The sequence below is a fragment of the Lytechinus pictus genome, chromosome 5, assembly GCF_037042905.1.
Source record: "Lytechinus pictus isolate F3 Inbred chromosome 5, Lp3.0, whole genome shotgun sequence".
In the NCBI taxonomy this organism is placed as follows: domain Eukaryota; kingdom Metazoa; phylum Echinodermata; class Echinoidea; order Temnopleuroida; family Toxopneustidae; genus Lytechinus; species Lytechinus pictus.
Genome location: NC_087249.1, coordinates 49076011 through 49088457, shown reverse-complemented (window position 1 = coordinate 49088457; position 12447 = coordinate 49076011). Strand labels below are relative to the sequence as shown.

General features: G+C 37.9%; 1 protein-coding gene across 1 annotated transcript; it reads left to right on the top strand.

Moving 5' to 3' along the window:
* Window positions 1-10235: 10235 nt before the first annotated feature.
* Window positions 10236-11018, top strand: LOC135154202 (uncharacterized). The gene has a single exon (XM_064099534.1). The coding sequence runs from the start codon at window positions 10236-10238 to the stop codon at window positions 11016-11018; it is 783 nt and encodes a 260-aa protein (XP_063955604.1).
* Window positions 11019-12447: the final 1429 nt, after the last annotated feature.

Genomic DNA, 12447 nt, shown 5'->3' with positions numbered 1-12447 from the left:
TTTCGTGCGGGATTGAAATGAATCCAATGACCGGGGTAATAATATGCTGTAACGCGCTTTGAGCCATTCAGGGAAAAGCGCTTCATAAAAATTGGCTATTATTATTATTATTATTATAATTGATTTACTGTTTCATATATCTTCAAAGAGGTAAATAGCTAATATTTGGACAAATGAAACTGAAACTAAAACAAATAACAAAAAATGTACCCTTGCTGATCTATTTTAATTTGCTACCCCCTCGTTATTCCATGAATCATCCTTGATCGTCGTTAATTATTTAAAATGGAGTTTGGTATTGATCAAAGTAAATGCAGTATAAACGATGGGAATGCTTACTATTAGGCAATTTACAAAGCCATCTAATTAATTGCATTGAAAATTATCGATCAACGCTGGAGTTAATCTATGAATCTGCATTCCGGCATATTCGTTCGGAATTCTCATTGTTATTGCAAAATCTCATTGTTATTGCATGAATGAAGGAAATGTATGGTTTACATCCTTGAAATCATTACGAGATGCAATCAATATTAATTCATCCAAAAATTTACCTTAGAAGCTTAAATCATTTGTTACCATGGTAATATTGTAGAACGCATCGGTATGTTATACGGAGACAGATCAGCTCATTTGGGAAGCATGTTACATTTTCCTGGTTTGGACTTCAATTCGAGAAATGAATATGACACCAAAGGTAGGAAATTAATGATTTAATTTTCTGTTTTAGATTCGGAGAGATATTATTTTACAGTATAGTCGGCATGTATTATAATTTAAGGATTATTTACTACTAGTTCTTATTGATTTCATAACAGTTTCGACCCTGCATCATCATCATCATCATTGTGGTCATCATCATCACTTCAATGGTACTCCTCTATATCCTCCTCAACATTTTCATCATTAACATTATTTCTATCACCACCATCACCATCAATATCACCATCACAACCACGTTCATCATCATCATCATCACCACTACCACCACCAACAACAACATCATCATCATCATCATCATCCTCATCATCATCATCATCACCACTACCATCACCACCAACAACAACATCATCATCTTCATCATCACTACCACCACCACCACCATCATCATCTTCAACATCACCACCATGACCACGACGACTATCATCGCCATCAAATTCTCCGTCATCATATGAATAATTTACATGAATATAGTCAACTGTAACCGAATCGACTGCTTGTGATTCTTTTTGTATACCCTCCTAATAAATGTAGCCTCTGATAAGATTACTGAAATTGGTGGTGACATAAGGAATGAACAGTGTGCATATTATAATAAAATTATGATGTATTTAATGAGTAAATATCGGGCAGAACTTGTATCCTGCGTTCGTTCTAAAGTCATTTTTACTTCAACTGGAGTTTTAGAATAAAAAAATATATATATGGTAGGAACTGATTGAATATCCTGCTCTTATCTCCCACAGAACTTTATCCAGATACTATTTATCTCAACAAACCTCGGTGAGTAAAAGAAGGAGACTGCCATTGCTTGAGAATATCATCACACTGTTTTGATAGGAGATAAATTATCAGACATCTTATTTCGAATGTGAGCCAAAAAATTCAGTTTAGACACGACCCGCCATTATTACATAGTTGTATTTGATTCAAATCAATCTAAATTTATATAAATCTAAATTTATATTGATCTTATCGGGTTGGTAAATTGCCATTGCCAACTCGTCCACTCATCACATGGTCTAACTTCATTTAGTCCAGTGTCATTCGGTCCATCAACAATTCGTCTCATAACCATTTGGTCTAATATCCATTTGATTTTTTTTTCGCCCAATTAACACTTATTCCAATTAGACTAAATGGTATATGGACTAAATGGCTATTGGACCAATCGGTTTTTAGACAAAATGATGAGTGGACCAAATGATAGTAGGCGAGTTGGTAATTGGACGAATTGGCATTAGACCAATGATAATCCCATATTCTGCTGTAATATTATATTGCTGCTGGTCTTTCATGGAGCCAGGTTACTTGAATAGGATTACCGTAATAATATATAGGAAGATGACCATTGATTGATTCAAATATTTTGTAGCTTTCTGTTAGACGGGAACACATATATGCGTTGCACCGAGTGAAACATAAGACAGTTCATCGATAAAGGAAATAATTGGTTGTCTCATGATGCGGCACTGAACTGAAATTGCGACGTTTCGACTGCACCTGCTAGTCTTCGTCAGGCAATGAAGTGGACATGTGTGTGTGTATTTGAGTTTTGTCAGACTTGTATCAATCAGATATGATTATTTACGTCTGGGACCGACCTTTAACGTCACCATCCGAAAGACGTGACCAGGGCTCGAACCTCGAACCTCTGCATCAATTTGTAACTTCCCCACATAGCTTGGATTACAGGCGCACGCCACAACGCCCGGACAATCGCTGCGTGCGCCTTTATACCCTAAGCTGCGTGCCGTCGGTGCTATGACGATGATCAACATCTTCCGTACTAAGACAGTTCATGTTCTGATGAAAAGACAAACATAAAAGCTGATTGAGCTTACAAATTAAGGAGCAAGAGTTCTTAACAGGGGCCTACAGATGGGGGCGGGGGTGGGGGGCTTGGGAGCGCTTGCCCCCGCCCCCAAAAAATGTCAAATTTGTTGTTCGCTCCCTCGCAAGTTTTTATAAATTTTGCCCGATACGCCATACCTGGCCCTTCAAAATTTTGGGCACATTACACCACTGGTAGTATTTAGTATTTAGAACGTAAATATCATGGACCCTTCATATGAAGGTATAATTTTATGTCGACGAAATTTATTATCATCTGTTAAAATATTAATATCTACATTATTATGGAGCATTCATCCGTTTTTGTTATTAAACTCAGCTGCTGCTGTTTTGGCGGCTTCAGGGCGTGGCCCCTCCGGGCTCAGCTCAAGCAGCACATGGCGTGCGAGCTATATGACTGACAGAGAGATAGGGGTGATTGCTTCGTTGATCGTTTGAATGGCAGACTGACTGGCAGAAAGTCTGACAGACAAAAAATCTGACAGACAACAAATCTGACAAACAAAAAAAATCTGACAGACAAAATGTCTGACAGACAAAAAAATCTGACAGACAAAATGACTGACAGAAAAAAATATCTGACAGACTGACAGATAAAATGATTGACAGATAAATTGACTTACAAATATGTGACAGACTTTCTTACAGACTGACCGATTCACTGATTTGGTGATTGCTTCATTGATTTGTTCATTAATCTATTGATCGATTGACTCGCAGACAAACAAAATAGCCTGATAGACAAAAAAATCTGACAGACAAAATGTCTGGCAGACAAACAATCTGACAGAAAAAAAACTGACAGACAAAATGTCTGACAGACAAAAAATCTGATAGACAAAATGACAGACAAAATATCTGACAGACTGACTTAGAGAGACAGGTGTGATTGCTTTGTTGATTCGTTAGTTGATTGACTAACAGACTCGTTTGCAGACTGACGTTAGAGTGGCTGACAAGCAGAATGACTAACAGATAACCTGACTAACTTATTGGTACTGATTGATTACTGATTAATATACATGGTAAACGCTACTTGCGTTGTTTCTTTGTTCACATTTGCATTTATCAATTCAATATGAATCAACTTCATGATATTAATTCATTTGCAATCAATAAAATGTGGTTATTATCAAACCCGCAAAACCATTCATATTTTTTTTAATGTATCGCTCATTATTCAATTATATCAAAAATTTTAGCTTGCGCGATCGGCTGAGAAACACATCTTGTCCTTTATTCAACAACGTGCTTTGAATTTCCAGTTTTCGATTCGAAGTGTAAAAGAATAGTGAAGCTTGCGCTCCGGGCTCGAATCATTTGTTTAATTAGATACAACAGCTCACACTTAGTACTTATAACAAAAAAAAAACATTGCACGGTCCCTCTTTTAGATATAACTCTAGAAATTTTAGCGCACGCTTCGCCCTCACAAGATAATCGAATCTTAGGATAGATTTTGACATAACGTTTAGAATAAGATATTTCACCCTTTTCTTTTCCATTTTCTTTCGTTACCTTTTTTTTCTTGGTGGTGAATTTTTGTTTGCCCCACCCCATCTGTAAGCCAGTGTGACCCTTTAATTTCTCGTAATATTGATTGTTTTTCGACTTGAATATGATTTTACATGATTTCAGTGATACATTGCCTTCTGCTCGATCAAAATGAAGCCCATACAAGAAGCATGGAGTTTCTTTAAAACGATGCAGACAATCACCGTTAACCCATAAACAATACGCCGAATGTTCATTCACAATATGTCCATGTGGTATATGCACTGAGGCGAATGAGCACACAATGGCGGGAAATTTTGAAAAATGCTTGTTTCAGTCGTGTAATCTGAAGTCGAAGCCGGAGTCGACGTGAGATTTCTTGTTTTTGTCCATCTTTATAGTGTCCACCTTGTGATGACAGCGACCCCTTGGGAAATGTTTAAAACGGTGAACTTTTGCGACCTTTTGTAATTGGTTCAAAGCAATACACTAACTGTTCCATTTTACCAATGACGAGAAAACATATACAATGTGTTGATGTTTGTCAATATCAATTAAAATGTTTATCAGTTATCATGCAAACCTTAAGAAAACCTATAGGTGTCGATCCGGGGGGGGGGGGGGTGGGATATATCGCCCCAATATTTCAGGTGGAGATGGCCTGTGTAAGCATCCCCCCAATAATTTAAGGTCGAAGATCATATTTTAATATGATGAATCATAAAGTATGATCATGATGATACTAATAAAATTTGTATTATATCCTACATAGATTGAATCTTGTACAGTGCGTCCCAAAAAAAATATACGCTTTTGAAATGGCTGCCGAATAAAAAATATAGCACTTTGGGGAAATAACTTATAGATATGGAAAGCCAATAAAGCCAACTTTCAAGTGACACCAAAAACTTGGAAAACTATTCATGCTTGAGCGAGCACTGCCCACTGAAACAAAGGGTATGAAAATTAGAGTGGGCCGAAATTAGCCTTCCAATTTCTTTCAGGTTTTTTGTTTGGTACTTGCAAAGTTGAGGGTTATTTGGTGAATTAAAGATCAATTGTGATCAGTTTGTTGTTTGTGAAAATTTAATGCGTTATTAAATTGAATTTATTACATTGAAATTTAATGCATGAGTTATAGTGAATTACAATTTTTAGTGCAGCATTTTGTCTTTATCATGTGGATCTCAACAATGTGTTTATGAAAGTCAGGAGAAGAGGGGGTAATATGACTTAGGTAGGTGAAGTACGTTGATGGGATAAAGATCAACAGCACATTTAGCAACCCCTCCCTCCATCTCAACCCCCCCCCCCCCGCTTCTCTCCTCCTCAGACGCTAAGCTCGGCTAGGCTGGGCAGGAATTAGCCTTACAGTATTTTTGAGTGGTTAGTCCTTTGGAACTTGCTAAGCTAAATTAATGAGTGAGATAAGTTTTGGTTTCTTAGGCAAATTTCATGAGTTACTAAATTGAAATTTAATGCATGAGTGAACAGGAATTGAAATGTTAGTGTAGCATATTCATCTTGTGGACCTCAGAAGTGTATTCGTGAGAGTCAGAGTAATGTGATGGTACCTGTTACAAGCAAGAGGGCGAGATATGCTAAGACTTGGTTAAAAGGGCATTCTTCTTCTTTTTGTCCTTTTACAAATTAAAAGTCATATGTACCCTCCCCTCTCCACTTCCATTTGGACTTCACGCGTACATGACAATAGCCACCAGTCTCTCAACATGAGGGGAGGGCGGGAAAGAGGGAGGGGGCGGGGGCTGAATGTTCTGTTGACCCTTATTCCATCAACCTACTTCCACTTAAGTCATATCTCACCCCCTATTCTCCCGACTCCCATGAACACACTGCTGAGATCCACATGATAAAGTTGAAATGCTGACCAAAAAGTGTAATTTGTGTTCACTCATGCATTAAAGTTCAATTTAATAATAATTTGCATAAGCAACCAAAACTGGTCACGGTTGATCATTAATTTATCACAACGCCCTTAACTTTGCAAGTTCGAAAGGATTTGCCTCTTAAAACTGACATAAATTGGAAGGCTAATTCCAGCCCACCCTAATTTTCATACTCTTTGTTTCAGTGGGCAGTGCTCGCTCAAGCATGAACAGTTTTCCAACGTTTTGGTGTCATTTGAAAGTTGACTTTATTGGCTTTCCATATATGCAAGTCTTTTTCCCCAAAATGCTATATTTTGTTTATTTGGCAGCCATTTCAAAAGTGTATCGTTTTTTTTGGGACGCACGGTATAGTGATTGGTTCAAATAGCATCATGTGACCAAATATATTTCAACTATGATGTTGCGTGACGTCAGACCTCGATATATTTTTCGCTATACCAATATTCTGACGTCATTATTTCAGAAAACTTGATATTAGCTAAACTGTCGGGCGCACCGGCTAGCGAGCTCTCTCTTCCGCGGAAGTCCCGTGATGCGTCGGCGCAGGCACTAATCTGCGTTCCGCTGAGCGCGGTGGCTCGGAGAAAAGTAGGTAATTCAACGCAAGTAACCGGACTTTGCAAGCTCAGCGCATAGATTTTGGTTATAAATTATTAAAAGTAGGATATAAAACAAATATATCAGGCGTTTCATTCGAAAGCATAGTGGAAATTATTAATCCTCGGTTGGACTGGCAAAACTACTATGTTTCCCTCGGGGCTTCGCCCCTCGGGAAAAATAGTAATTGCCAGACCAACCTCGGATAAATAATTTAACTATACTTTCTTAAAGCCTGATATATTTGTTTATTATTGCTATTATTATTATTTATTATTATCAATATTATCTGAATAATGATAGTGATGACTATTATGATGATGGTAGTGATAGTGATCATATTTGGGTGTTTCCATTATATAAGGGACAAAATGGGTATCAATCACGCACGGGGGAGGGGGGTGAATCCCCCTTTCAAGTGGGGGTGGCGTGTGTTATCACCCCCATCCAATAATTTGCGACCAAACATCATAATATTTATCATGAATCATATATATGGCAAGTATCCTCATGATACGAAGAGTACATGCTCACGGTTCGTTATGGTGATATTGATTGTTGTATATATGCATTTTTTCTCTCTCTGAATTTACTTATATTTTGAATAAAACCACTCCTTACAGATATTGTTAGAAACAGATAGATAGAACAATAGAAGAAGAAAAAATAAAGGATAAAAGAGAATAACATTTTCATACATGACATTATATTTTTTAAAAATGTAATCCTCCCCGCAACCAAGCGCTTGTGTTGTGCCCGCGCACCCTTTTGTACGTCATCTTAATTTTTGTTAGTATTCTTTATCCCGGTTTATGATGCAAAATAAGTAGAGAACATACATTTGTACATTGTAAAAGAAATGAGAATGGAAATTATAAAGATTGTATGAAAGGTTAGTAACCCCGGAAACCGATAAAATTCCTCAAAACAGCTCATTTTCAGGTCATAAAAAAAAGCTAGAGATTCGCGCTCTCATTGGTCTAGTACATGTACGTAGTATCTAGTCTTGGGGAAATACAGCTGACTTGTACTTAAAAAATGGAAAAGGAATGGGTTGATTGATCAAGTATTCATTTGAATATTGCATAACAAAATAACATAATTCCACATGGTTGCTATGGTATAAAAACTCAAATCATTGAAAAGAAGGAAAAAAAATGCCATCAATATCAATCCATTTGGCAACATTCACCTCCCCCCTCTCCCCAAAATCTGGAATCTGCAAGTCAAAATGTGACATTGTCCTTGAAAGTACTCTATAAGCTGAAATTTTGAGTCGACCATAAAATTGCCCCCCTCGACAATAAAAATGGGGGCTGAATAAATTAAATCACTCAACCTTTGATGAAATAGAAACTGCACCTAAAAAAGAAAAAAAATCACAATGTTACACCTCGACATTCTAAATTTACTATCTACGCATTGTACAGTACCCATGATAAAACTAAGAACTGGGGGTCAAGAACAATGACACAATTGGTTTGCGAATAAGGGCTCCTGAGTCGATTGCTCTTCTGGGGAAAGATCCTTAAATGAAGCCAACCTAACCCCGACCTCTAACCCAATGCTAATCCTACACTGAAGAACCAAAACCCACGTCATAACACTAACCCTAGAAGGAAGGAGCGATTGACTCAAAAGCAAATATCGCATTATTACAGAAGAGGGGGGGGGGGGGGTTAGGAGATCACAAATGACAGAAATGGGAGGGTGGTCACAGTGCATAGGGGGGGGGGTCACAAAGAATAGGAAAAGGGGAGATGACAATAGAAAAAGGGCAGGCAACACACAAATAAGCATCACTAAAGAGCAAGAATTTGTCATTTTCCAAGGGATTTATTTATCAAAGAAAGTGTTTTAAAAAAAATGACCAGCAGCCAAGAAGATTCATTCAAGTAAGGAGGTTGCCATAGCAGCTGACCTCTTGATTCAATGGAGCAAACCTCACAAAATGGCCAGCAGGCTGATCTGAGCTGGGAGCCTTCTTGACCAAATCACACAATATACGATGCCACCACCGCTGGACACTGTCGTGCATGATATACCCCATCCTTGATGTAGGTGCTTTATTTTCAAGTTCCATGATACCCTGCATAGCTAAGAGTAAGGAAGACAATGCATTGATTTTCCAAGCAATTTTTTTGTTTTGGGGGGGGGGTGGGAACTTTACCCACATCCTCTACATTTTGCCCCATCCCCAACACTCTCTTCCCCCACCCCCATCTTTTCTCTTTCCTACCAAATGAATCAGTGTGTTAATTTCCTTTGTAGTCTCTCTATTCACCCTTGGACAATACTACCACCTTATTGCCTTTAATATGTTCCCTATCTCATTACCCCCCCCTCCTCTCTATTCCCCCTCCTCCCCTATATTTCCCCCTCTTTCTACAAGTTTACCTGTGAATCGACCAATTGCATTCTCTCTCCATACCTCCCTGTACTATCCATTAAGGGGAGCATTTCATAAATATCTATGTCGGTGAATTTCACCATCAGATGTTAAAAGCTACTGTAAAACATAGCATCTGATTGGCTAAGATCAAATTAGTGATAATCACTGATAAAAGTCTTCATAAAATGCCCTCCATATCTTTCTTCATTTCACATCCTTTCAACATCTTTTCTCAATGACTGATATGTTCTAAATAATTTATCATAATTTAATTATATTAAAAAAAGATCTGTTTCGAACGGATTTTCGGGTCTCTCGCCCCACCCGCGACCTGGCAAAAGTGTCCAAAATTGCCCCCGAAACCACCCCAAACCAGCCGTCTTCGCCCTGAGGAGTCTTCTAGCATCCAGATGGGTCGATATACAAAAAATAAAGAAGATCTGTTTTGAACGGATTTTCGGGTCTCTCGCCCCACCTGGCAAAAGTGTCCAAAATTGAGTAAAATCAGTATTTTCCAAAATTGCCCCCGAAACCCCCCCAAACCAGCCGTCTTCGCCCTGAGGAGTCTTCTAGCATCCAGATGGTTCGATATACAAAAAATAAAGAAGATCTGTTTTGAACGGTTTTTCGGGTCTCTCGCCCCACCTGGCAAAAGTGTCCAAAATTGAGTAAAATCAGTATTTTCCAAAATTGCCCCCGAAACCCCCCCAAACCAGCCGTCTTCGCCCTGAGGAGTCTTCTAGCATCCAGATGGTTCGATATACAAAAAATAAAGAAGATCTGTTTCGAACGGTTTTTCGGGTCTCTCGCCCCACCTGGCAAAAGTGTCCAAAATTGAGTAAAATCACTATTTTCCAAAATTGCCCCCGAAACCCCCCCAAACCATTATAAGCAGAATTTTTGGAGAGGTCAGACGTGTTTTAAAAGTGCTCTGACATTTTGTGCAATTTTGCCGTGTTTCCTGACATTTTGTGAAAACGATTTATATGGTTGTATCAGAAACTGGATAGCGGATATCAAGGATATACTCATTTTTCAATTGGATAACTTATTTGGATATTATCGAACGTTTTTTGCTTGAAATTTCGATCATTTTGGAGAGGAAAGTGTCAATAAACTTCTAAAAATAACTTCATTTACGCGTCATTGCCTAGCAACGCATCATTAAACGCATACTGGCCTGGATGGAACGCATCACTGGTATCTCTTTGCGCAACCATTCTTTGTGCGCGTAATTCTAATTGTTTCCTGTCATTGTGACGTCAACGATGTCTGGGAAGAGAAAGTCGTCGAAAAACAACTCTGGTGATAACGTAGAGACGAATGAGAGCTATCTTCTATCACTAATCAAGGATGAGCTAGGGAAACTCTCCAATTCCTTGAATGCTAAGCTGACCGTTTTGGAGCAGTCGATCGACAGTGTACGAGAGGGACAAAGTAGCATTGTCAACTCGCTGTCGTTCCTCAACGAGAAATTTGGGGAAATGAAGTTGAAGGCCGAGAAGATTGAAAAGGAGAACAGAGAACTGAGGGAGCAGAACATCTGTCTTCAGAAGAGGTTCAGTGAGTTGACCTTCCAGCTTAACGATCTTGACCAGTACCACAGGAGAGTCAACTTGGAGGTGGCAGGTGTACCAGAACGACCGGGAGAGGTTCCTGAAAGGATCATACTCAATATTGCAAAACACATCAGCCCAGAGCTTGCAGCATCCGACTTCGATGTGGTTCATCGGCTGGGTTCCAAGCGCCAAGCTGATAACAGAGCCCGTCCAATCATCGTGCGATTCACCACAAGACGTGCTCGGAACATCATGTATGATGGAAGAAGAAAGCTGAAGACCCTCAGCACAAAAGATCTTGGATACAACAGCGATGGCAAGATCTACCTCAATGAAAACTTGATCGCTTCCACTAAGGAGCTAATGAAAGATCTCAACAAGGCCCGCCGAGATGCCGGATACAAGTTCTTGTGGACCCAGAATGGCCGAATCTATGTAAGGAAGGATGAGAAGATCATCATTCATTCCAGAGAGGACTTTTCCAAACTGTAGTAGGACTATCCTTCACCCATTCCATGTTATTCGATTTTCCAGTATTCTTTTCATTTATTATGAAATTCTCGTCCCAAAATTTTTCGCATTGTTCAATATCTGTGTTATTTTCCGTGGTATATTTTGCATTCCTTCACTGCCCTTTCAATAATGTTTCAATACCAGACATTTTATGGAGGTCATTTTACTTATTTTTGTGTGCAAATATTCTTCATCGCCCGTTAATAATTGTATTAGATAATCTTTATTTTGTTAACCATTACAACTGTAGTATTTTCCGAACTCGAATTTTTGGTCATGATGGTATCAAATCTAAAAAATGCTTTATATGCTCAGCTAACAAAGATTTTGTTTTAAAATGGCAATATATTATATTTCATAATGGTGGATAATATGCGTGATTTCCCCTTTTATCATCTGAATAATGATGATTTCTTATTACTAAATCATCAAGATAAAAGCAATGTTATCTCAAATCATTATACTCCATTTGATAGATTTTCTACTGATATTCTTACAAATAATTTTGATGAACTTCAAGTTGAATTCGATATTCATGATAAAGCATACAATCTTTCCTCTTCTCCATATTATACAGAAAATTCATTCAAAGACTATGCTAAATTGATTGGAGAAGATGATGTTTTTATTTTGCATTTGAATATAAGAAGCGCTAACCAAAACTTCGAGAAATTACGATTATTATTAGAAAATACACAGTTTGCCAATCCCCCAATTATTGCTCTTACTGAAACTTGGTTCACGGAAACCCCGAATTCCTTATGCACCCTCCCGAATTATGATATTGTTATAAACAATAGGAAAAATAAAATTGGAGGTGGACTAGCATTATATATTCCGTCTTCATTTGATTATGCAATTAGACATGAATTTGAATATATGAATGAAATCATCGAATCCTTATTTGTAGAAGTAAAAATTCAAAAAGATAAGAAAACTCTAATAGGTGTCATCTACAGACCTCCTCAAACTTCTTGTATAGAAGATTTTTTACTTGCTACTAATGAACTTTTGCAAAACGGAGAATTGATAAATAACAATTGTATCATCACTGGTGATTTCAATATTAATCTCTTGACCAGTAATCACTCTTTAACAAATGATTTCCTTGAATTAATGTTATCTTCTACTTTTTTGCCTATTATTTCTAGACCAACCCGTATTACTGATCATTCTGCTACGCTTATAGATAATATATTCTGTAACTCTCACCCTCTTCCGAAAGCTGGCATTGTAACGACAGACATGTCCGATCATTTTCTTATTTTTACCCATATCCAAACAATGCAATCACTCGCAAAAATGGAAAAGAAATATAGGATCTGTCGCAACTTTAGTGATAAAAATATTGAACGCCTTCAAGAAGATTTAAGCTCTGTTGATTGGTCTGACGTTTATAACTCGAATG